The following is a 27598-nucleotide window of genomic DNA, read 5'->3' on the forward strand; positions in this document are numbered from 1 at the left end:
CCCTGAACTCCTCATCTCTGGCCCCACCTCAGAGCCCTCCCCTCCCCCCCGCCCCCAGTGAAAGTGAGGGAGGGGGAATGTAGTGAGCGGGGCGGCAGGACCTGGGGGGCGGGGGTGTTCAGTTTTGTGCGATGCGAAAGTTGGCAACTCTAGAGTCACCGCATCCTCCCCTGTCTGCCTGAGGCACAAGGTAAGATCCCCCCTACCTAGGGGCTAACTGGATTCTCCATCTGTCCCCTCCACACGCTGGCCGGCCCCGAGCGTGGCGCGGCCCCCTGCCCATTCAGGAGCCCCCTTGGTCTGGCCGGTCCCCCCCCCCGGTGGCGTGGGTCGGGCCTGCCCCTTCAGGTGTTCTAGAAGCTTCGCTCTTTCCTCAGCTGAGGCTCTTCTCTCATCCCCCCTCCGTCAGTCACACGGACCCGGCTACTCCCTCGCTGGTAGTACTCCCTCCCGCCGCGCCCAGAAACTGCGCAGGCGTAGACCCTCACTCGCGGGCCCCCCGGTATTTGAGCACGCGACCCCTCACCAAGGGGCCCGTGGGCAGGCAGGCACATGCGCAGAATGACCCAACGAGCGAATCAAAATGGGCAAAGCCTGATTGGGTCAGTCTACGCATGCGCACAATATCTGACCTGTGGCTGTTCCCATCCCTATGCCCCCTCCCTCGTCCCCCCTCCGGAGCGCGTGCGCAAGTCGCCCGCTCAGTAGTTCTCGATGTGCGCCACCCTCCGGAGTCCTTTCGGTTGGCGCATGCGCAGAGCAGTAACGGAGGGGGCGGTCTGGATCGTTCCGTTGGCAGCGGCCGGATTCCTGTCAGCGGCGGCGGAGCCCGATCCTGACAGCGCGTGAAGCCCCTGGCCTAGCCCGGCCCGCAGTGAGCGCGGCGCGCCCCCTCGGCTCCCGGTGTCTCCCCTCCCCACGCCGGGGCGGCGGAGGCAGCAGCGCCCCTCCTCCCGGCGGCCCCCCAGCCCCTGCCGGGCCGCGAAGCTGCGATGCCCTCGGACTTCATCTCTCTGCTCAGCGCCGACCTCGACCTCGAGTCCCCCAAGTCTCTCTACTCCAAGGGTGAGTGCGGGGCCCGGGGCGGGGCTGCGGCGCGCTCGGCCCCGCGGGACCCGCCGCCGCTTGCCGAGAAGTGGCTCCGGTGCTCGCCCCGCGGCGCCCTCGCTTGGCGGCCGGGCCCCTGCCAGGGAGACCTGCCCGGCGCCGAGCGGGGAGGATGCTAGCAGCCCGCCGCGGGGAGCGGGCCCCGGCAGGCATCCCAGGGAAGCCCCAGCCCGCCGCTCGGCGCGGAGATGGCAGCGGGGCTCCTCGGGCTGCATTCCTGGCGCGGACACGGGCTCCTCAAGAATGTGTCCCAACAGGTTGGTGCGCACGGGACGCGGCAGGCGGCCCGCCGCGATGTCCGCTCTGCGATCCGACCCGTGGGCAGAGGGGCTGGGCTGCGCCGTGTGCCGCTCTCCCTTGGCCGGGCCGGCGCTCGGCTGCTACCGCTGGCTTCCCACTGCCATTTCGGAGTGTGTCTGGAAGGCACGCAGACGGAGTGTGTAAACAGCGCCGAAGCTGACATGTTGGCTACATGCTGGCCTGGGTAGAGCGGCTCGGTTGTGACTACAAAAACAACGGAGACCGGGGGAATGGAAACACAGCTGCGCTGGAGTCTCATAAAGCTGTTGACTAAATCAATGAAAAAAAAATGTTCTTGAATAAACTGAGTCGTTTCAGGGAAAGAGGTGGAATTCTGTCACAAAGTAGAAACTGGCTAAGAGTCAAAAAACAAAAAGAGTTGAGATATGTGGTTAATTTTCAACATGGCAAGAGAGTTTATGGTGCCCAGCGGTTTGAGCTGGGACTAGTATTTACTCTTTTAACTGGGGATTTGGAAAAGGGAGTGAACAGGGAGGTGGCAAAGTTTTCAGATGCTACAGTCTTTAAGGATAGCCAAGATGATAAAAGAATGTAAGGAACGTCAGAGCTGTGCTAGGTGAATGAGCAGCCTGATGTCACGTGAAAGTCCGTGTTGGCAAACATATGGTAATAAGGAAACGTGCAGTGGAAGGAATAATTTGAGCTACATGTACACATAATTGATTGCTAAACTCACTTTTAAATTAAAGATTTGGGTGTTGCTGTGGGCAGCTTAATAAAATATCTGATCATTGTGCAGCAGAGATATGAAAAATACAACTTTTGTATGTATAATAAAGGGATAGAAAATAGTGAGCATATCTTGCTGCTATATATTATGTCCAAGTAAAAAAAAAAACCTATTAAACTGGAGTTAAGGTACCTTAACCAGTACCCAGTTTTTTAAAGGCCAGAAACATCAGAATGATCTTGTTATCCCCAAAAGAAAAGTTATAAACCCAGGAAATGCAGGCCTAAGACCAAACTTAAAAGAAATTCAAACATGTTAAGGTATGGAAATACACAGTTAAGGTACTCAAACAGCTTTAACTCGTCATGCTGCCATGCAGTAACCGTACAATTGTGACTAGTACGTAATAGTGTTTGTAGTACCAGATTAGATTAAAATGATTTTTAGACTTTTTTAATTCTCTCCCCCCTCTCTGGGAGAGACTGTCAGTCACCCAGAGAGGGACTTCCCTTCTGCTGTGCAAAGGGTTCTGGGTAAAGAAGCATTCTATAAAACTCCTAGGTCCAGAGGCAGAGTAAGTTGCAGGGCAGGTGAGGAAGGGTCACATGGGGGAAACTGGGCCAGTTACAAGACTTATAGAGTACTTTGAATGAGTAAATGGACTGATGTAATGGAAAAGTATCCGTTGTTGTTGTTGTTCTTTAGCTTGGTTTTTTATTATGTAGAATAAATTATTAGCACTTTTGATAAACTTCTCTGAACTGGGTCCTGCTGATTTGTTTGGGGAACCTTGCTGCCATGCTCTGCTGCAAAGTTTCTGTTACTTCATTAAGATAATTTAGGACAAAATGGTCTGATATAGGCTGCCAAATTTCTTAAAGGACTCACTTAAATTTAACTTTAACCTGTAAATGGGCCTTTTTTTTTTTTTTAAATACAAATTCTCAGAATATCTGTTTTGTTCTTCAAGTGCCATAATTTTCGAGTGGATATATTGTATTCTTTATCTGTAAGAAAGTGGTTGAATTTGCTTGAAGTGCAAAACTGTTTTCAACTGAAATACAATATATAGACTGGTGGGCTTCCATAATGTAATTGATATGCCTTCACTGTTAGTTCTGGTAATCATTTCTGAAAAAAGAGCAGAACTTGAAAGGGTCTTGAGATGGATGAAATGATGACTAGAAGTATGCGTAAAGTGTTTAATGTAGAGGAGATGAATAAGACTGGGTGTGATGTAGGTTTATAAAACAGAGTAGATGGAAAAATTGATTTAAATACAAATCAAACTTTAAATTTATATAGGTTTATTTAAACAAATATTTGAAATTGACAACCTATATTAATGTGTACATTTATTATATTCTAATATCTTTTTGTATTTGATTTAAAGCAGTACAGATTTGTTGCAAAGTTTTAAAGAAAGTCAGACCACTGAAATGATGGAAATCACTAAGTATCTTGAACACAGATGTAGAGAATGTTATCTTAATTTCAGTTTATTCAACTTGTTCAGGTCAATAACTAGTTAATTCAAAGTTAAGAAACTAATTGCTAGTTGAAAAATTAGGAAAGCTCCTTCCTCTTACAATAGCTGAATAAATGCTTTGTATGAGAGGATGAGATTCACTATGTTTCAAGTCTTGAAGGCCGTGGTGACCAGAAACAATCAGTCCAATTTGCTAACTACAAATAATATCTCCTTCTGTTTAATAAATCAGTTGTTTTGTATCTAAAAATATGTTTCGACAGACTTTTTTTTTTATGGATCTAGCACACTTAAGGTAGTTTTTAATGGAATTTGAATTTCTGTCCATATCCAACTTGACAAAAATCTCAAATAAAAAATTAATCGTTTAGTAAAAAGTTAAGCTATGCTGCTTAAATATGAATAGCTATTGTGTGTTCTCCTTGTTAGAAAAAAGAAGCACTAAATTTAGTGCAAAGACTATATTTAATTGCAAATCAGTGTGTTTTTAATGGTTACCATCCAGTGAGAATTAACCTGTCTTTCAGAAAAATAACTGTTGTGCAAATGCAAATTGTGATAAAATTGATTATTTAAGTAATAGATTTTCTGCTTCCTGATCTAAATCATGATTAAAATTGGTGATTTAAATCACTTTGATCTAACTCAATCAACAATAATGTAAAGAAATATGAGGATTTCATTTTTATGCTTTATCATACGATAAGAACAAAGGGACATTCACTTAAATTGAAAGGCAACACATTTAAAACTATAAAAGAAAATACTTCTACACAGTGAATAATTAATCTGAGGACGTAATTGCCCCATGTTATCCTTGAGGCCATTAGGTGGGTACAGAAAAGTACTAATGTTTGTGTGGATAATCAGAACATCCACCATTATATTATATTCCTTGTATTTTTCTTCTGTCTAACCTCTTGTGATTCAGTGCATAAATTAAAAACCGAGAGAGTTAGGAAAAAACTCTGGACACAGTGGGAATGGCCAAAAGTTGAGGCATCTACATTTGTGGGTGTAGGCTAGGGAGTATTGAAAGGGTGGGATTTTACATAATTGCTATACTGTTGTTGAGAAGTGTAGTCATCATGCAGATCAGAGCCCCTCTACCAATTGGATTGTATAAATTTGTGTTAATTTATGAGTCTATTTAAAACTATACAATATTGCTGCACTCTGAGACAATTACAGTGTAGTATAATACCAATCTCATAGAATATTGACTATTAATGTTTGGAAGTAAAAGGACAATATAAATCATAAATATTTGACCACGTTAGTTTCCATGTAATTAAGTTTACTTCCAAACCATAGGAAAAATTATCAGAATTCAAGCAGTAGGATCTAAGTACACTTGTTTAAACATTCAAAATGGGCAACAATATAGAAATATCTATGTGGTGGTAGTGCTGTTGGAACAATGAGTTTGTCTGCCTGAGTTACATTTTACATGACTTTATCAAAGTCAAATGGTTGGTTTGATGCTTCTGATGTAAAAACACTAAGTGCATAATTGAAATGATGGAGAAAACTGTTTCATAGACTGTCTTAATAATTTCAAAAGCTTGATATGGATTATTGGAAGCCCAAATGAACTACGAAAATGACTTCTCTTTGTTCAAGATGCTGTAACACATGTCAATCTTTGTACTGATTAATAATTCCTACTATATCTGTCTCAGTTTGAGTTATCTCATTTACATACATTTTTATAAATAGATTTTATTCAGCTTTTGGAAGAGAATATCCTTTCTGTAAAGATAGTATCATCACTGAATTCTTAGGTTGGGAGTTCCAGTCATGCACTGGAAGCTTGAAAAGATAAAAGAAACAAATGCCAGAGGGGTTCTTAAAAGCATGTCTGTGGTGCCCATTTCCATATTATCTTGAGTATGTGGTTGTTAGAACCAAGCAAAAAAAACCCCTTCAAGGTCTAATGTCTGGAAACCATTGCAAAAAATGATGCCAGATAGCCTCAAAAACAAAAAAACCCAAACCACAACCCATGGCAAAAGAAACAAAAATATGCATGTTGTTTGTATATAGATCATTAAAACCATGCGCTGATAATATATCTAAAGAAAATAATAATGGGTCTAACTCCAGACTTTGCAGAACACCATCCTCAAGATAAAACAACAAGAATTTTGTCATACAAAGGTAAATTAGCAATCTAAGAGACAAATCACTGGCTCACATACTCTTGAAAACCAAGAGGTTAGTTGTCCTGTGGTTGGTAGATTCAAGTGCTGTTTTCAGTACTAAGAAAATTACGTAAATGATAAACTATTCATCGTAGCCACTTGAAAGGCCACTAAGTACCATGGAGTACTTGTGGCACCTTAGAGACTAACCAATTTATTTCAGCGTAAGCTTTCGTGAGCTACAGCTCACTTCATCGTAGTGAAACAGTTTGTCGAGTGATAGGCCCTAAATCCAAACTGATTAGTATCCACTAATTTAGTTAGTCCTTTCATTTCAACAATTTGCGGAAATATTAAACCACTTTCCAAAATTATGTGCCATATATTGCTTACCTATGCTTGTACAATGCCATGAAGTCAGGTTTTCCACTGGTGCAAGGAACAGTAGGACTTTGTATTTTGTCTCTCTCTTTTATTAATTTCCTTATGTAGTTGAGTTATTCTAAAAGTTACAAATCCAGTATAACTGTAAAAATGCATTTTGTAGGATGTATTTGTGCTGCCTTTAAGAAGTAAAGTAGAAGCTCTTTGTACTGGGAGTATTGTATAGGCGCACATGACATGTTTTCTTTCCTTATTTAAAGCTTCGGTGACTTCATAATCATTTTGATGTTTGTTAGAGAATTGTTGGTACAGAAAGACCTATATCTATCTATCAAATAAAAATTTCTAATAAGCATTTTAGCACTTTATGTAGAGCCTTTTCATACTCCAGGTATTTCAGTGCTTTAACTTCTTAGCATATGCGCAACGTGCCTCAGGTGGCACATGACTAGGAGTCCTCACCAAATTTGGTCCGCTGGTTGGATCATTAGCTTCCCCGGCCCGGGCTGGGTACTGATGGAGAGCATGACATGAATGCTGATCCATGCTAAAATGAGTTAAATCCCAGTAATACAGTGACTACATAGTCAAAGAGAACTAGAGCGCCCATTTTATGTTTACTTACAACTTTGGATATTAAAATTTGTGTTGAGAAAAGTTGGGGAGGATATTGCAATTATCAGTTTGTTTGATTCTCATCACTATAGTATCTGAGCATCTCCTAATTATATAGGAATAGAAATAATAAAAATAATACTCTGATTTATATTTTTAGTTTTTCTTAGGAACATAGAGGGAAGGAGTTGTCATACTGTGTCAGACCCATCGTCCATTTAGTTCAGTATCCTGTCTCTAACAGTAGTGCTTCTGATGAATGTGCAAGAAAACCTGCACTAGGCAAAGATTAGGTAATCTGGCCTTTATGAAGGTCTCCTCCTAACAGATAATAGTTAGAGATTGTCTAAATTCCTGAAATATCCCTTTCAAAAATTGTTGGCACTATATCTCTTTGATATTTTTGCTATCCATATGAATGTCTAATTCCACTTTGAATCTTGCTAGGTTCTTTGTCTCAGTGACATTCTGTGAGAAGGAGTTCCACAATCTAATCACACAGTGTGTAAAAGGTATTTCTCTTAAATAGTTTTGAATTTGCCACCTCTCAATTTCTTATTGACTGTTTCTGTGCTCTTGTGTTGAGACAGAGAACAGAAGCTCCAGATCTTCCTTCTTTATACATGTATTATTTTGTGTACTTCGTGTTCCCTCTTATTCATCTCCTTTCTAAGGCTCTTGTTTGCTTTCTAGTTTGTATGTCTCAATGTGAAGAAACTGAGGGAAAGCTAAGTTGAATAAATGAGTTTTGTATTTAGTTCTGAAAGTTGTTAGTTCCATAGTCATTCCTGTCTTTTGCTGGGTTGAATACTGTTGCACAGGTTCAGTTCCCGGGAAATAATCTGTCTCCTCCTCTCATGAACCTCCTCGTATTGATCGGTAATTCTGTTTTTCAAACGAAGTGTCGCTGTTGAGGGAGGTCATAGTCAAAGAGAGAAATGTGATCTTCCAGGTAGCAAGGACCAATCCCATGAAAGGATTTGAATATCAGAACAGAAACCTTGTATAATTAAAGCTGAACTCTATTCAGGTTGACTCTATGTAAGGGAAGCCAGCACAAAGAACAGCACACCAGAGTGATATGTTCACAGTAACCTGTCCTGCTGCAGTGCTTTTTGACAATTGAACCTTTTCCAGGGTGTGTAGCTTGACTCATGGATATGAGCAGCAATAAATAATCAAGCCTGGAGTCATGAGTGTGTGATGCCAGGTGTATGTTTGATAGGTTGGGGTTCAATTTTCTGCTCAGTTGCCATGGTGGCAACTCACTTCTGTTTACAATTTGTGCTGTGTATCCAGTAGCGCTGAGGAATCCCAAAGGATCCAAAGGTTGAGGGTTGATACCCACAATAATTGAGGGTATTATAGAGGAGGGAAGTTCTTTGAAGTGCTGCTTTCTTCCTACCAGCTTGATCTTTCTGTCTTGGGTTCATCTTTACCCTCTGCTCTTCACTCAGGTGTTGGTTTTGGTGTAGGCCTTGTTTAGGATTGTGTTTTGTTTTTATGTACAGAAAATGTAGAACAGGATGATGTCCGTGTACTGCTGGCATTTCATCCTAAATTTTCTCACTGTCTCACCAGCTTCCCAACAGCTTCATATAGATGTTGAATAATATGGGGTAGAGAATTGACTCTTGTGGGGACTATGCAGTTGAAGGTTTCACAGATAAGACGATCATTTTATGGAACTTTTCCTCTGTGCTTAATCTGAGAGGAAGAACCTGAGTCATTTCAGATCCTTTCTGTTCAGTGCTACAACTCCTTGGAAGAAGGACAGGAATAGTTGGTGATCAATAAAACTAAATGTAGTAACAAAGTCCACTGGGGTATGTATGAATGTATTTTCCTTGTCTCTAGGCAGGAGGAGATGGTACTGAGACAGCATATTATTCTGGTGGACTATGTCCTAATGTGAAACCTAAATGATAGAAATTCAGCAGTCTGGTAAATAACAGATGGGTCTGGTTACTGTCTTTTGCTAGTTTCTTGATTAACTTAGAAAATGGGAGGTTAGATGTTGGGCTGTAGTGATTGAAATGTCTAGTGCAATCCAGTTGGGACAGGTCAGTCTTGCGTGGCAGCCCTGATTGCTGTCAATTCTTTCATGACTATTGCTTGTGTCATAGGGCTAAATTCTTGAAAGGAAGGGTATTGTGTCTATGGTTTTGCCCTTGGCTTGGTTTTGTTGGCCTCTGGTGTCATTCCAAAACCAGGTGATTTACTCTGTGAAATACGAGAACTCCTCACATCTGGAGATGCTATATTCCCGGGTTGAGTAGAAGCAGTTAGGGATTTTAAAGTGACTTTATGGTTTGGGAAGGTTCTTCAGGATATGATTTCCTGCCTTTGTGGCAGAGGAATAAAGATAGGCCCTACACCTCCCTTACTCTCAAAGAGTATCTTATGGTCTTTAACTTCATCTGGACCAGCAGCAGAAATCTTTTGTTCTGTCTCACGTGAATGATAGCATCTTCTTCCCAGGATGACATTGCAGAATTAGTATTCTGTATGAATATAACAGCTGGTTTGAGACTTTAAAACAGACTTCAGACCTAGAAGTGAAAATACTTTCAAGAAAACTGTCTGTAAGTGAAAAGCAGTATTTTCAAAATAACTTCATTCTCTAAAGTTGGCATTATATGTTTTGTCAATATGCAAACTTATTTCAGGTATTAATATGCATGGTGGTTTAAGCTTTTACTTCATAGATATAAACAAAGTTTACATTTAATGGTGGTAGAAGGATTGTAACTTGCTGATAATGTGGCAGTAAGCCAAGAACTGCAAAACCTGTTACTGGAGCATGTCTATATTGGCTGTAACTATAGAAACTCTAAACCTGATCGAGTTGCAGATACTCTCTTTGGCTTTACGTTTGTTCATTAGACTTTCTGATTAAATTAATGAGGACCTAGTATTAGACAGCTATTGTCAATAATAAATTCATTAGTTGTCCTCGAACAGGTGATCTATGTTGACTTACTAAATAAAAGTTTCAACAGCTTTTTGGGTGTCCTCACAACAGTGACTGTGGTTGACCAGAAAGTTATACCAGCAGTTTTTTGTTTTAAATTACAGAGATGCTGCCAATTTAGTCAAGGCTTGAAATCTAGATTTTAATTTCAGCAGAGAGGACTTACAAAACTTCAATAGAAATGGAACTTTTAAAAAAAAAAAAGTTTGACTGTGAATACTTCCCTGCAGTGAGGCTTAAAAGTGAAATTGACCAGTTCAGTTTCATTGTCCATTTTAAGTGAAAAGCAAATAATTTTTTTTTTTTAAAAAATGACCAATTATTCTGATTTAACTCTCCTGTAATAATTCAGTAAAACACAACTAAGGTTACCTTTAACACAACTAGAGTTTATACAAAAAGTTCATTTTCTAAAAAAAGTTCATGTGTATTCTTTTTCAGTAGGAAATATTCATAGCTAGATAACTAGGTTTGAATTAATAAGGTAGGAATGCTTCCGGAAGCCGCACAGGGCCCGCGGCGCCACCGGGGTGGCAGTCCTGTGGGCTGGATCCAAAGCCCTGATGGGCCAGATCCAGCCCGTGGGCCATAATTTGCCCACCCCTTGTCTGGACCCTTGTATCATCAGGGGCTTCTCCACCTACCCTGCTGAAGGATAGACATCTACCATGGTTGCCTCATTAGGGATTGGTAGAGAAGCCCAGGTCCACTCTCTCCACCAGGCTCTGATCTAGGACCCAGTAGTAGGCAGCTAGCCCCTGCACATTGGGATGCTATCCAGCTGCGTCCCAGAGTTGCTTCCTGTCAGTGCCTCTCTTCCCCTAGGATAAAGAACTGAAACACAAAAATAAAGTTTGAGTGTCAAAAGTCACCAGTCCCTCCTTTGCAGGCTCATTCACTATCACCAAGCTTCAGACAGCAAGAGCTCCTGTGGTGCTCCTTCCTAGGAGTTCAGAAGGCTGATCAGTTACCTCCTCTGCCTACAATTTAGCTACTCTGTTTCCCTTTTTAAGCTCTCCCTCTAGATTTTGCATGCTTGGTCAGGCAGGGCTCCTTAACCCCTTCTTCTCTAGCATGGGGTTTCTATACCCCATCATAGGTCCCCGGCAAATTGTGCTTCCTAAGCAGGCCTCCTTTGCTTTCTCCTCAGAGGCTATAAACAGCATAATTGTAGTATTACACAGCTCTTCGCTTTCTTCAGCACTGTGTCAGGATTGGGTGCAGCTTCCCTGCTGAATCCATGTGGGGGAATTGCACCGTGATCTCCCACCTCTGTGCAGCCAGTGGCCTGTGTTCTCCACTGCCCTACTGGAGCTTTCACATTTATTTGACAAATACAATTTGCAGAATTTTTCAGTATTGCGGGCAGAATTTTTAATTTTTTGGTACAGAATGCCCTCAGGAGTAATCACACTGGTCTTGAATTGAACATTCAGGTCTGGCTTAAGGCTGTATGGTAACGTCTGATTCTAATGGACAAACAGTAAAAAGCTAAAATAGTTGTCATTTCCCAAAACCCCTTACATCAACAACTTGTCATAACAATGTATGTTTCAGGTGTAATGTGTAGAAACTGCCCAATGGTGGTACAGTATAAATATGTATGGATTATTAGTGTTCTGTTTTATAAATCTGCCATCACAAAATATACTTAATATTAATGTTTTACATAATATATTACGTAGTATTTATTACCTATCTTTTTCATTTGGATGCAGTCAGTCCATCCATCAGTTATCCATGCAGTGAACATTGAGGTCACACCATTGTTATTTTCTAAATAATTCAAAAACCTTTCAGATCACTTACAAAGTTTGAAGATAGTACAATAAAAATTCTCTTGGTTTTCAAAACAGGAGTGGAGTTAAAAGGCTATATTTTGCTTTTTAAGCGAACATGAGCGAGATGGGCAGTAATTCAGTTTGCTTTTAATATCCGGAACATGCAGGCAAGTTGAAACATGCCAAGGAAACATTTAGAGAGTAGGGTGAAGTCTCTCATATTGGGGGTGAGCTTTGCATCTCAAGAATGTGTGGAAATAGAGCTCTGCTCAGAGGCTTTCTTAAAATACATTTATCTTTTTAGTTGCACGCTGCATTATTCTCCCTGCCAAAATTGCAGGCCACGTTCCTGTGCCAGCAATTAAAAACTGAGTGCCAAAGGGAGAGGGGGGGAAAAAACACCCATTTCTTTAGTCTGCAGTCCCTTCAGAAGTGACCTGTTGTGTTGGTACCACCTTGTTTAGAGGTCTGCACAGCAAATACAGACAAACCGATCAGTGGTAGTTCTGGTAGTACTACACTGCAGGTAAGTGATAAACTGAAAATTTGAATAGTGTCTGTTTATATTATGGCAGTTTCTATGATACTTTGCCTTGGACTCCTGGTCCATTAAGTCCAGTATCCTGTCTTACAATGGCCAGCACCAATTACTTTTCGTAAAATCCAATTTAACCGTTCTCTTAAAGCTAATATATAAACTAAATTGCTGCATTCTTTGGGACAGGGACTTTGTCTTCCTGTGGTGTTAGGGAAAGTACCTGGCACCTTTTTGGACACTACTGCAATCTAAATAACAGTAATCTGAATTGACACAGTATATCTTGTTTCAATCCTAATTTCTCCTCTACTTTTGGAAATTGACTCATTGCAGACACTTGTTAGCAGTGGGTACCTCTGAAATTGTGTAAAAAACAATTTCAAGAATTTCATTGCCGTCAGCTGTTTTAGAAACTGTGATTGAGATCTGGTTCTGCCAGATGGCAGTGCTTGGGTGCACAGGTGATAGGTGTCTTAGCTAGTATACACAGAGGTAATGTGAACTGGAAAAGGTAATGGAAAACAAGGCTTCTATTTGAATGAAAATAGAGCTGGCAAACACTACTTTAGTACAACTGCTCAGCATATGTGCAGTTGTATTTGCTCTTTGAGTCAGCCAAATGGGAAGAATTTATTCACTTTAACAATATCTTTGATCAGCTCCAATGGCAGGTCTTTTTGCTGAAGCTAATCCCTTAACTAATTTTTCCATGTGATATAACTTGCCCTTTGAAAATTTAGCAGCTCTTGAAAAATTTGAGCCAGTTGACCTTTTCATAACACTTGTTTTAATGGAGAAAGCCAGACCCATTACTTGTATAGTAGACCCATACCATCTAAAGATTAGCTTGTTCAACAAGCACTGCTGTCTAACAACTTGGGTACTTTTACTTACCTTTAACTTACAGCATTTTAGATGTTACATACACCAATTAATAAGATGTTACTGTTTTGTGGATACGTTGCATGGTGTGAGTTTTCTGCTAGTTTTCAACTTGGGGCCAGGGTTCTTCATTGCTCTCGGATGAAGAGGTATAGCATCAGTATCGATGTAGACCACTGACATATTAACCCCTATTGGGCAAGTCTTCTCAGCACTGTCCCACAGTGATCTTGTCACTGCAAGGTAGTCTCTCTGGTCCACTTTATGCACACCACTGCCCAAGGGTCAAGTGGTTGGCAGAAACCATCCTGTGAACTTGCTCCTAGCTGGTGAGAAGCTAGTTTTTGGGCCTGGTATTGATTCAGGGAAAGAGAGAGATCTAAGGTTAGCTGAGCAAAGTGATATGCAGTACCCTGCTGTTTGACCAGGTGGCCACATGAACTGGCAGAACCGTAAGCAATGCCATGAAAAAAATCAAGAGACTTAAGGTGCAGTACAATTAGGCCAGGGACACCAATAGTTAGCCCAGCTCCAGATGAAAAACCTCTTCATTTTCTGAGGAGCTGGCCCAAAATCTGGTAACTTTGCCTTCCATGTATCTGGAATTGCTGTTGCAGTACAGAAGTGCCTTGTGATCTCATGGTGATGGATGGATGATGAAGAAAAACAACCCTGGGAGTTTGGGTGGACCAGGCAGTACTCATTAAGATGTAAGTTGGATAAGCTTCTACCTAGGGTCCCACAGCCTAGAGTTGCAATTACATCACAGTCTCATTTCAAAAATGTTTGGTTTTTTCATGGTTAGAAAGCAAAACTTAAATGTGAATTTGAGTGTAAGTTATATGGAGTCATCTGCCTGAGTTTGCAGGTAGCCTCAGACAATAATTCTGAGACACATGACCTCCCCCATTCATCTCTGGAGTATTAACTTTAAGATCTGCTAATCTGAGGGCCTCCCCACCAACACCACCCCAACAAAGGACTCTGTGTGTCTGAGAGGAAGAGTTCAGTGAGTCTGGTTTTCTCACCCGCCCAGATACCCTTGCATCTGGGTTGTAAGTGGTTGCTGTTACTCCTGTTTCTCAGGCTGTTGGTTGAGGGAAGAGGACTGCTGCCGCTCTCCTGATAGGGAGGCGAGAAGGGGCCCTTTGTTGTTCCCCTGGCTTCTTTGAGGTTAGCAAGGGATTCCATGTCACTGCCACTCCAAATAGTAGATGGAGCCACGGGGGGCCCCATGTTGTAGTATGCCTTGGGCTCCAAATTCCCTTAACTTGGCCCTGGGACTAGGGAGTCATGGAACTCTGCTAGAAAAGCTGGAAGTGTTGCCAGGATCTCAGAATCTGTTAACAGGGATCCAGAGATGACAACTGTCATGGTTTGGTAGGAGGAGGCAGGGTCTTAAGATGAGACTAACAAATTTATTTGAGCATAAGCTTTCGTGAGCTACAGCTCACTTCATCGGATGCATTCAGTGAAAAAGACTGAATGCATCCAATGAAGTGAGCTGTAGCTCACGAAAGCTTATGCTCAAATAAATTTGTTAGTCTCTAAAGGTGCCACAAGTACTCCTTTTCTTTTTGCGAATACAGAGTAACATGGCTGCTACTCTGAACTCTGTAGCATGTTTACAGTTTTTATGATAAAGTATTCTAGTGGGGACTGATGTTGCATGCTCAGTGGCTAGGAGAAAAGTTTTCTGATTTTTACTAATGTCACCTTCAGTATCGTATAAAAGAGCAGATATAGCTTCTTCATGAAGGTAGCAATGTCAGTACCTCTGCCCCGTCCCTTGGACATAAGTGGCTGCCGAAGATAGTATCACCATTTAGTTTCTTCCATGATACTGGTAAATTCCTCCTGCTTTTAGCTGCTCTCTTCCATTATGGGGAAAATGTCTATTTCAGTTTGCACAGTGGCTTCCTGATGCATTCCATGTGGCTAGACTTAAAATGGCAGAGAAGCAGGGAAAATTTTCTAACAGTAAATCCAAACATTGCAAATAAGAGAAGATTTTGGCAATATGTTTAATGCATTTATACAATATTGTACCTGTCACACCAGATATTAGTGTGGGACATCATCATAGCATCTAGTGCTTATCTCTCTGAAATCAGTTTTTCTGTTGTGCACTAAAGCAAATTCCTTCTGTCTTTTTATAATGCCTTAGTGTTAAGCAGATGTAGCACTCAAATTGGTGTGTAGTTAACACATCCCCGGGTAATGGGGCATAACATTTAACTTATGGAGTTATCTGTTAATCATTACACTTATTTACCCCAATATCATGGAGTTATGTCCAAATGTCTCTTTCAATAATTGAAGTATTGTGAATCTCAAGCATTCATAATCATGAATCAGACCTCCCCCCACAAATCAGAAGCTATTAAATAAATTGTATTTATTTGCCTTCTAGTTTTTTGAGCCTTTAGGGTTAATATTTTCAAGCTTTTTCTGCTCCCATGAAGACTATGGGTATGTCTACACAGCAATTTAAGTCCGGGTCTGAGCCTGGGCTCAAGCCAAATTCCCATTGCATTCATACTGCAAATGTGCTAACCTAGGTCTCGGCCCCAAGGTCCCAGGACCCTGCAGGCCTGGAAGGTCCAAAACCCATGTTAAGCTGGGACCTAGGGTCTGAGCCCTATTGCTTTCCTGTGTGCACGCGGCCCTGGCTTGACTCGGGTCCCAGAAGTCCTCCAGATGTATTACAGAATTCCTGATGGCAAAAGAGCAGTGGTTCAGGCAACCAGCACAGTGTCTGGAAGCGCCATTACTGCTTGACTGAGTGCGCTCTCCCTTCCTGCTCTGCCTTGCTTGTCCAGAGCAGGAAGCAAAGCTGACAGGTGAAAGGCATCTCCTGGCCCCTGGGATGTTGTGGGTCATCCCTCCCCTGGCTGTGCTGATCTGGGCACCCTGGTGCTCCTCCTCCTGCAGGACAGCACTTGATCCCTGCTCTGCTCTGCTCCCTAGCCCTTGCTTCTGGGTCCCTCCTGCCCTCTCTGGGGCTGCATGTGCAGGGGCACTGAGGCTGCATGCATTGTCAGGGCAGTGAGTGGGAGCTAGCCCCAAAACTTCCCCACAGCTTCCTGGGGATATTGTTCTGGCTTGCTGTGGGAAAGTCTTGGGGCTAGCTCTGATCAAGCTAGTGTGCTAAAAAGAGCATAGAGATGTTGGCACAAGTTGCAGGGGAGGCTAGCTGCCCCGAGTACTTACCTGTCCAAGACACTAGGCACGTACTCATAGTGACTAGCTGCTTGCACCACAGTAGCTATACTCTATTTTTAGCATGCTATATCAGTCAAAGCTAGTGTGGGTATGTCTGCTTGAGCTGGAAATTACACCTTCCAGTTAGAAGTGTAGACATACCCCTGCAAACCTTCAGACCAATAGCATCATCTCTGGACTTACTGATGCTAATTTGGTACCCAGCTGGTAACTGCTAGGCATAGGTCGCTCCCATAGGGCAATGACCATTTTTCATGCTAAATGGGGCACTCATACTTCGTAGTTTTCTGCTGCAATGTCAGGGCTAGCTCACCACAGACATACAAATAGCTATTGTCTCTCATTCTGAAGTTCTGCAGCAACCAGGTCTGTAGAACAACACTATCCCACCAGTCTGCACTTGTGATCCAGGCCCAAATGAAACAGTCTGCCTGTTAATTATCCTGTGCAGTTACTGCATGGAACTGGTTTCTATGTGGGGGATGTGCACCTTTTTTGCAGTGTAAACTGTGCAATTGCTTGGTTCTTGGCATGTATACCTTCCACTGTCTCATTTCAGTGCCCTATGATTAGGGCCCTACCAAATTCACGGTCGTGAAAAATGTGTCATGGACTATGAAATCTAGTCTCCTCCTATGAAATCTGGTCTTTTGTGTGGTTTTACCCTATGCTGGGGAGACCAGCGTTTCTCAAATTGGGGGGTCCTGACCCCAAAGGGAGTTGCAGGGAGGTCACAAGGTTATTTTAGGTATTTAGGTAGTATTGCTTCTCTTATTTCTGCTCTGCCTTCAGATCTGGGGGCTGGAGAGCGGTGGCTGTTAGCTGGGCACCCGGCTCTGAAGGCAGTTCCCTGCCAGCCGTGCAGAAGTAAGGGTGGCAGTAACATACCAGGCCATCCTTACTTCTGGGCTGCTGCTGGCGGCTGCTCTGTTTTTAGAGCTGGGCCCCTGCCCAGCAGCCACTGCTCTCCAGCTGCCCAGCTCTGAGGGCAGCGCTGCTGCCAGCAGCAGCGCAGAAATAAGGGTAGCAGTACCATAACCGCCCCTACAATAACCATGTGACCCCTCCCCCCACAACTCCTTTATGGGTCAGGATCCCGACAATTACAACACCCTGAAATTTCAGATTTAAATAGCTGAAATAATGAAATATACGATTTTTAAAATCCTATGACTGTGACATTGATCAAAATGGACCATGAATTTGGTAGGGCCCTACCTGTGATGTCTGTCCAAAAGCTCCAGCAGAAACCTTTCTTGCTGAACAAGAAGAGCCTGACCAGCCGAGCCACCATTTTGAAAAAAACAACTTGAACATGTCAGGAATTATGGGAGATTCCCAGTGGAGGGAAATGTACAAGGAGACATCTCTCTTCACAGTTTCCCTATGCTCTTTGGGGTATCCCAAAGGCCTTCTGAAATTGCCCAGCAGCAGCCACCTCAGAAAGTGGTGCCAAGAGGTGAAGGTTAGATATGCAGAGGACACTGCAACCACAGTTGTAGAATGCAGCCAATGTGTATGAAGTGCAAAACTTGCAATGGTCCTGAACCCAAAATTAAATAGCTTTTGTGAACACAGTGTACCATTCATTCTTACAAGACTGTTAACCTACTGGTCCAACTAACATTTCAGTTCTCTAATCCAGAAGGGGGATTTTTAACCAGATTTCCCCTGGGATGCATTTGAGATGTTAAGAGTAACAAGAAGGGTTTCTTCAGGTATGTTAGCAACAAGAAGAAAGTCAAGGAAAGTGTGAGCCCCTTACTGAATGAGGGAGGCAACCTAGTGACAGAGGATGTGGAAAAAGCTAATGTACTCAATGCTTTCTTTGCCTCTGTCTTCACGAACAAGGTCAGCTCCCAGACTACTGCACTGGGCAGCACAGCATGGGGAGGAGGTGACCAGCCCTCTGTGGAGAAAGAAGTGGTTTGGGACTATTTGGAAAAGCTGGATGAGCACAAGTCCATGGGGCCAGATGCGTTGCATCCGAGAGTGCTAAAGGAGTTGGCGGATGTGATTGCAGAGCCATTGGCCTTTGAAAACTCATGGCGATCAGGGGAAGTCCCGGACGACTGGAAAAAGGCTAATGTAGTGCCCATTCTTAAAAAAGGGAAGGAGGAGGATCTGGGGAACTACAGGCCAGTCAGCCTCACCTCAGTCCCTGGAAAAATCATGGAGCAGGTCCTCAAGGAATCAATTCTGAAGCATTTAGAGGAGTGGAAAGTGATCAGGAACAGTTAGCCTGGATTCACTAAGGGCAAATCATGCCTGACTAATCTAATTGCCTTCTATGACAAGATAACTGGCTCTGTGGATGAGGGGAAAGCAGTGGACATGATTGTTGCAGAATAGGCCATTTTCAACTCTTCTCTAAAGAGCCATGTTGGATTTTTTTTTTGTCATGAGTTCCATTTCAGCTCTTTTAGAGTGGGCAGACACAACTGAACTAAAATTTTTTTTTAAAATGAATATATAACACAACTGAATAAAATGTTGCTTTTGGGAAGACACTTTGGATATATAAATAGCATATTTTTATCTCAGGATCTCAAAATGCTTTATGTGAAGGAAGGCAAGGGGTTAGGAAGTGAGCCTCCACAAGCAAGCTTCTGTCTGTCCTTCACTGATTACCATGTATCAGGGAGTAGCCGTGTTAGTCTGTATCCACAAAAAAAAACAAGGAGTTTGATGACACCTTAAAGACTAACAGATTTATTTGGGCATAAGCTTTCGTGGGTAAAAAAACACTTATTCAGATGCATGGAGTGAAAATTAGAGATGCAGGTATTATATACTGACACATGAAGAGAAAGGAGTTACCTCACAAGTGGAGAACCAGTGTTGACAGGGCCAGTTCGATCGGGGTGGATGTAGTCCACTCCCAATAATTCCAGCAGCTAGTCACCACACCACAGAAACACTAACCGAGGAACCAGTCCCTGAAGCAAACCTTGTTGCCTACTCTTTACCCATATCTACTCTAGCGACACCATCAGAAGACCCAACCACATCAGCCACACCGTCAGGGGCTCATTCACCTGCACATCTACTAATGTTATATGTGCCAGCAGTGCCCCCTGCCATGTACATTGGCCAAACCGGACCGTCTCTACGTAAAAGAATAAATGGACACAAATTGGACGTCAGGAATGCTAACACACAAAAGCCAGTTGGAGAACACTTCAGTCTTCCTGGACATTCTATAACAGATTTAAAGGTAGCCATACTTGAACAAAAAAAACTTCAGAAACACTTAAAAGAGAAACTGCAGCACTAAAATTCATTTGAAAATGAACACCATTAATTTGGGCTCGAATAGGGACTGGGAGTGGCTGACTCACTACAAAAGCAGCTTTGCCTCTCCTGGAATTGACACCTCCTCCTCAATTATTGGGAGTGGACTACATCCCCCCTGATCGAATTGTCCCTGTCAACACTGGCTCTCCACTTGTGAGGTAAATCCCTTCTCTTCATGTGTCAGTATATAATGCCTGCATTTGTAATTTTCACTCCATGCGTCTGAAGATGTGTTTTTTTTTTTTTTCACCTATGAAAGCTTATGCCCAAATAAATCTTTTAGTCTTTAAGGTGCCACTGGACTCCTTACTGATTACCATATAAATAATAAAACTGAAACAAGGGGTCGGGGTGAAGCTGTATCTTTGCCTTCTCTGCCTTTCCGTGGGTACCCTTTCCAAGTGAGGTGCCTACACCTGTGCTTCTTTGAGCGGAATCATGAGATTCACCCCATTTTTAGATCAGACTGACTAGGCAACTGCACCCCCTCCTTTACCAATCATGTCCCTAGACGGTCCAGATGGGTTTTGGCCCCTGCTTAGATTTCCATCTGGGAGCCTGTGACCAGTGTGAAAATGTAGTGGCAGAATTTGTTAAAAATACAGTATATATATTTTTATCCATAGGAATATCACAAACAGGGAGAAAAGGGTGAAAAATAAACAGGTATACAAGCATAAGTCTTACCTAACCTTAGCCTTGCTTGCCAGTTTAAGTAGGTATCACTCGAGCCAGGCACTCCTCCTACCCTAATAATGGAGCTGGTCAAGATAGACTCTATTCCCACAGCTTCTGGCTCTGACATTCTGACTATTCCCACAGCTTCTGGCTCTGACACTCTTTCCCCCCCCCCCCCCCCATCAGTGAAAGTGTGAACATATGTGTCCCTCAGGAAAAAGGCTGTCTTCTATCCATTTCAAAGTTACTTCATTCTAGAGTTCCCACCCAAAAATCTCCTGGTTGTCCAGTTGGGCTCCCAAATGTGGTCAGGCTGGTGTCTGAACAGAGTCAGCTCCAATATTGTCTACATAAAACAGTAGTTGCATGTGTTCACATCTGGTAGCTGTTCAGTAACCAATATGAAATGAGTCTCTGGTTCCTGTTGGGCAGATAACAATCACAACTCCTTTGACTATGTCAATGGAGAATACAAATTATCATGTAATTCCAAGACATGATCCCTCAGAACTAGTATAGAGATGTGTTATCAGAGGTTCAGTCTGCTGTACTGTACCTCTTCTGAAAATGATGCCTTAATTTTCTAGAGCACTCTGGGCACCTTTTACTAGCAATACATTCACTTTTTACTAAAAATGGCTAAGAACTGGGGAAGTGTGAGAACACATCACTTGACTGCAAAGGAAACATAACCACTATTCCTTTTTAAAGCAAAATTAACCTTAGTTTCTTGGCGAGTTTTTAATATGTCTCTTTATATAGCTTATGCATGTGTATTAAGGAAGTAATGTGTTCACAGAGGTATTGAAACTGGCATTTTAGGCCAGAAATTCCCTGTAAAATTCAGTTTTCCTTCTGTTTTCCAGTTGTTGCATAGGATTTGTTTTTGCTTGCAAATTATGGAGGTGTTGGTAACAACTTCAGGGTTATTGCTGAGTTCTGCATTGAACCTAAAGCAGGGAGTCAACCTCTTCATTTAATGTGAGAAATGGTGCATCTCCCCAGTCTTAGAGAACTTACTCTGAGAGTAGAATGAATGTTCTGAGAAATTGCAAGTAAATCCATTAGAGTTCAAATTAATGGAAAACTGGGTCCTTTAAGAAATTTAGCATCAATGTCAGCTATTTTTGGCCCAAATGATCTTAATAATGGCATAACAGAGACTCTTAAAACTTTCTGTATAGTTACAGTTAATTGAAATCTTGTGCATAGGTTCTATTTGCTGAAATTAGATTGTAATTAAGGTAAATATTAATGATTGTCTCTAATGGCTATAGGAAAGGAGTACTTGTGGCACCTTAGAGACTAACCAATTTATTTGAGCATGAGCTTTCGTGAGCTACAGCTCACTTCATCAGATGTAAACATCTGATGAAGTGAGCTGTAGCTCACGAAAGCTCATGCTCAAATAAATTGGTTAGTCTCTAAGGTGCCACAAGTACTCCTTTCCTTTTGCGAATACAGACTAACACGGCTGTTCCTCTGAAACCTGTCTAATGGCTATGATTGTATAGACTATAGACAGGCTCAGGTCAACAGTACAGGTAATTCTTACATGTGGTCATTGTGACTCAGCTTTATGCAACAGCTTTATAGGTTGTAATGACTCTGGCATGAGGGAGACTGGACATGTCTCAAGAGTTCTCATTGTTAGATTACCTGACCCAACTGTCATTTTGTTGGTATTTTTTTTCCGGAAGTCCCATAGCTGTATGCTTGCTAGCTTTGGTATTAGTGTTTGAAAGACTCCCTATGTCACTGCTGCTTGGTTCTATTGTGCACCAAGGCAGCTCTGCTGGGGAACTGAGGCAGGAGCATAGGTGGAGAGCTTCAAGTGCAAAGACATTTGTACTCAAGAACTGGGCTCTGCCTGCCCCCATTCAAAAAGCAACAGTCTCACTAACACAGCTCTGTAAATCAGTGTTTCTCAATCAGTATGTAGCCACCCCCAAAGGGGTCATGAAAAACAATCAGGGTGTGTTGTGAGGTGTGAAAAACGATTACAGTCTAAAGCAAAGGAACTCTTACTTCCTATGCTCCCTTATTTGTCAAGGTCAAGTATTCTGTCAACCTCTCTCTTGTTACCAGTGATAACATTTTCCTCTTTTATAGTAAATATAAAGGGGTTGCAAAATGTTTTTGTTTCAAATAAGGGGTTGCTGACCTGAAAAGGTTGAGAAACACTACTCTAAGTCAACTGTAAATAAAGGATCACTTCCACGAGGAGGCTTCTGCTGCTTTGTGCTGCTCAGGTTATGCAATGCAGCTGTAAACCCAGTTTAGCTGGCTGGCATGCTCTGGCGGCTCTGTACCATTCTGGTGTATGGTGAATCTGCACTCAAAAGTTTTAAAGTTTTCAAAAAGGTTAATACTACACATCTTCAAATCTTTAGAAATATCATATAATAGCATTCTCTTTGGGTTTCTTGTTTAGTTTTTATGAATGACATTTTTACTAAATAAAAAAGAGAAAATTCAAAGACAAAGCTATCCTTTTGTTGAGTTGAAAGAATACAGTAATTTGAGTAACTTAACATTAGCAAGGTGTTGTAACTATCCTAACCCAAGTCTGACAAACCCAGGAAATTCAGAGTTAAGGTTACAGTTAAAAGAAGTCCAAATAAATTATAGTATGAAATTTTTGGTTTCAGAGTAGCAGCCGTGTTAGTCTGTATCCGCAAAAAGAACAGGAATACTTGTGGCACCTTAGAGACTAACACATTTATTTGAGCATAAGCTTTCGTGGGCTACAGCCCACTTCATCAGGTACCCAAATGTATTTAACTCTGCTCTGTCGTGACACTATGAAGGGGGGGGAAAAAAAACCTAGTGTAATATCAGTTTATTCTGGAACCACAAACAATGAAATGCTTTAATCATCATCATATTGTGGTTGCATGGCATCACTGCAGAAAGAGTTAGGGTTGCAGGAGTACCTTAATTGAATTTCTGTATCTTAATATACTTGAACTTCTTTTAAGTATACCCTTAACCTAATTTCCTGGGTGGAGGGAAGTACAATACCCCACTAAATTTTTTTTTCTTTTAATTACAGATAAATACTACCAACCTTAACCATCTTGACATTGTTTTTTCTTTTGGATTATTTAAATAGTTTCTGTTTAATTCTGTGCACCACAGACAGGAATTTTTAGTTGTTTTTCCTTATGCTTGGTGATGCATCTTTTAAAAATATAAACCACTGGAAGATTAACCTTTTTGCTGGAGATGCCGTACTTGGTATGTATATTTGCAATCCTGTCATTCCCTAGTTAATTTACTCTAGAGTCTGTGGTACTTTCAAGGATTTTGAAGTAGTTGATAGTCTGTAATCTGAGCCTTAAAATGATGTAGGATAACCCAGTGGCTCCTACTCAGCTATTTCTTGGAGAGGGTGCTTGGGGTGGAGGGGGGAAACTGACTCTGGGCCTCCTTTCCTCTCACGCTTCCAAGGGACCTTTTTCTAGTCTCCCTTGTCCTGGTAGTCTCCCCCTCTCTTTTACCCACAGCACATGAGATGGTGCTGCTAGGAGTTGAGTTGTCGGCAGTTTCTGCTGTGCTCCACTGTACAGTAACAGGTTTCAGAGTGGTAGCCGTGTTAGTCTGTATCTGCAAAAAGAACGAATATATGTAATCTTCCTACTGTATTTTCCACTGCATGCATCCGATGAAGTGAGTTTTAGCCCATGAAAGCTTATGATCTAATAAATTTGTTAGTCTCTAAGGTGCCACAAGTACTTGTTCTTTTTGTGGATACAGACTAACTATAACTCTCCTTACAGTGTGTATGGCAACACCCATTTTTTCATGTTCTGTGTGGGGGTGTGTGTGTGTATATATACACACACAGAACATGAAAAAATGGGTGTTGCCATACACACTGTAAAGAGAGTGATCAATTAAGGTGAGCTATTATCAGCAGGAGGAAAAAAACCTTTTGTAGTGATAATCAGGATGGCCCATTTCTAATAGTTGACAAGAAGGTGAGAGTAACGGGGGGGGGGGGGGAGGGGGGAATAAGCATGGGGAAATAGTTTTACTTTGTGTAATGACCCATCCACTCCCAGTCTTTATTAAATCCTAATTTAATGGTGTCCAGTTTGCAAATTAATTCCAATTCAGCAGTCTCAGTAACAGATTCCCCATGCACCAGGTTATAACCTCATCTGAGCCAGAGGGGGGGCAGCTGGGCCAAATTTTTGCAGTGTTTTGAGCACACAGGCACAGTGATGCTCTGGACTGCACCAGCAGCACTTGTCCTGATGTAGTATGGGACTACTGCTTACAAGTGGTTAGGCCAATGATCCCCACCCCTCCGTGGGGCATTTGCCCCCTGTCTCCTTAATTGGTGCCATCGAATAACCTGTTTTGAGAAGTCCCTGCATAGTAATTATTTACGTGACACTTGCCAAATCACATTGTTGTCTTCTGGAATGTGTAAAATTGGATAGAAACGTGTAGGATTTATACTGTCTGTCCACATTTATAAAAGTACTCTTTGAGCTGTGAATAGAGAAAGCTGAAACACTGCCAGGAAAGCTTTATATGATATTTGGAAGCATGCCAAAAAATAGTATTCCATTAACACATGCCTTTGTCAGTTGTTTAACTTCAACTTTAAAATAATTAATTTCTCCACTTACCTTGTTGTGCAGAAACCTGAATATTGAGATTAACAGATTTTCTAATGGCATGGGAATAGTGTAGTAACTGATTAGTTGAATTAGAAATTACGGGCCAAATTACTTGTTAGTATTAAAACAAATAAAAATATTTTTTGTGCTAGTGCTATTGCCAACTTGTTAAAGAAATTACAAAAACCCTTCAAGTTTAATCTTATTTAAAAAAAAGTTAAATGCCGTTATCAGTTTTATACTGTTCAGCTATGATTAAATCCTAATGATATCACCAGTTAGTAGCACTCTACCTAATGATTAGACTTAAAATAGTAGCATCTCTTCGTGAGCGAACCTTATAATCCCAACTACACATATAAAATGATGAGATTTAAATTAGTAGTTACCACTCATCCGATGAAGTGTGCTGTAGCTCACGAAAGCTTATGCTCAAATAAATTTGTTAGTCTCAGGTGCCACAGGTACTCCTTTTCTTTTCACTCAAGAAAGAGTTCTTGGAGTCATTGTGGATAGTTCTCTGAAAACCTCCACTCAATGTGCAGCGGAAGTCAAAAAAGCTTAACAGAACGTTGGTAATCATTAGGAAAGGGATAGATAATAAGACAGAAAATATCATATTGCCTCTATATAAATCCATGGTACGCCCACATCGTGAATACTGCAGGAAGATCTTGTCACCCCATCTCAAAAAAGATATACTGGAATTGGAAAAGTATCAAAGGGGTAGCCGTGTTAGTCTGGATCTGTAAAAGCGGCAAAGAGTCCTGTGGCACCTTATAGACTAACAGACGTGTTGGCTCATAAGCTTTTGTGGGTGAATACCCACTTCTTCAGATGCATGAAGAATTGGAAAAGATTCAGAAAAGGGCAACAAAGATGATTAGAGGTATAGAACAGCTTTCTGTATGAGGAGCAATTAATAAGACTGGAACTTTTCAGCTTGGAAAAAAAGACAATTCGGGGGGATATATTAGAGGTCTATAAAATTCTGACTGGTGTGGAGAAAGTAAATAACAAGAACTAGGGGTCACCCAGTGAAATTAATAGGCAGCAGGTTTAAAACAAACAAAAGTATTTCTTCACACAACGCATAGTCAACCTGTGGAACTCTTTGAAAGAGGATGTCAAGGTTCCTCCCCCACTCTGAACTCTAGGGTACAGATGTGGGGACCTGCATGAAAAACCTCCTAAGCTTATCTTTACCAGCTTAGGTCAAAACTTCCCCAAGGTACAAAATAGTCCACCCCGTTGTCCTTGGATTGGCCGCTACCACCACCAAACAAATACTGGTTACTGGGGAAGAGCTGTTTGGACGCGTCTTTCCCCCCAAAATACTTCCCAAAACCTCGCACCCCACTTCCTGGACAAGGTTTGGTAAAAAGCCTCACCAATTTGCCTAGGTGACTACAGACCCAGACCCTTAGATCTTAAGAACAATGAACAATCCTCCCAACACTTGCACCCCCCCTTTCCTGGGAAATGTTGGATAAAAAGCCTCACCAATTTGCATAGGTGACCACAGACCCAAACCCTTGGATCTGAGAACAATGAAAAAGCATTCAGTTTTCTTACAAGAAGACTTTTAATAAAAATAGAAGTAAATAGAAATGAAGAAATCCCCCCTGTAAAATCAGGATGGTAGATATCTTACAGGGTAATTAGATTCAAAAACATAGAGAACCCCTCTAGGCAAAACCTTAAGTTACAAAAAAGATACGCAGACAGAAATAGTTATTCTATTCAGCACAATTCTTTTCTCAGCCATTTAAAGAAATCATAATCTAACACATACCTAGCTAGATTACTTACTAAAAGTTCTAAGACTCCATTCCTGGTCTGTCCCCGGCAGAAACCAGCATATAGACAGACACACAGACCCTTTGTTTCTCTCCCTCCTCCCAGCTTTTGAAAGTATCTTGTCTCCTCATTGGTCATTTTGGTCAGGTGCCAGCGAGGTTACCTGTAGCTTCTTAACCCTTTACAGGTGAGAGGAGCTTTCCCCTGGCCAGGAGGGATTTCAAAGGGGTTTACCCTTCCCTTTATATTTATGACAGAGGATGTTGTGAAGGCCAAGACTATAACAGGGTTCAAAAAAAGAACTAGATAAATTCATGGAGGATAGGTCCATCAATGGCTATTAGCCAGGATGGGCAGGGAAGTTGTCCCTTGCCTCTGTTTGCCAGAAGCTGGGAATGGACGACAGGGGATGGATCACTTGATGATTACCTGTTCAGTTCATTCCCTCTGGGGCACCTGGCATTGGCCACTGTTGGTAGACAGGATACTGGGCTAGATGGACCTTTGGTCTGACCCAGTATGGCCGCTCTTATGTTCTTTTTGCTGTTCTTCACTCGCAAGCTGTGAAGCTGTAATACACCACTGGAGTAGCTCCATTGATGGTAGGAAATAGGGCAAATTGTACTACAAGCAAGACTCAGGCTTCTTTACAATCACTGTGTCTAACCCCAAATGCCCAAATCCTGTCTACAGTGGAGCTTGCACTGTTTCTTTCACCAGTGGTAAACTGTAGCCACAAAGTTTGCTAGTGTAGATGCAGCCATGGAAATGGCTATGAATTCATGAGTTGCATTGATTTAGGATTTGCTTCTTCTGTGTGCAGCCGGTGGGAACTGGAAGTGAGATTTTTGTGTCTGGCTATGTAAAATAGCCTCGTGTACGCTTGAAAGTTCTGTGAACGTCTTCCGGTGTTGCAGTGTCAGTGGTGCATTTCTGCGAGTGCTGGCAATGGTAGGAGCACTGGTGTAAACTTGCTGTCAGCGTTTTTCGTCACGGTGCAGTCTACACAGTCTCGGAGTTCGAAAGTGCTGGTGGGCAATGTATGCTAGCACTGTCACT

General features: G+C 42.0%; 1 protein-coding gene across 1 annotated transcript in view; it reads left to right on the forward strand.

The window, feature by feature from the left end:
- Positions 1–388: 388 nt before the first annotated feature.
- Positions 389–27598, forward strand: part of NFAT5 (nuclear factor of activated T cells 5) — a 146280-nt gene continuing 119070 nt past the window's right edge. The window contains exon 1 of the mRNA XM_048870695.2: positions 389–1065. Coding sequence (XP_048726652.1) covers positions 993–1065 — 73 coding nt within the window. The 5' untranslated portion in view covers positions 389–992. The remainder of the gene's footprint in view (positions 1066–27598) is intronic.

Source organism: Caretta caretta, chromosome 12 (genome assembly GCF_965140235.1).
Source record: "Caretta caretta isolate rCarCar2 chromosome 12, rCarCar1.hap1, whole genome shotgun sequence".
In the NCBI taxonomy this organism is placed as follows: domain Eukaryota; kingdom Metazoa; phylum Chordata; order Testudines; family Cheloniidae; genus Caretta; species Caretta caretta.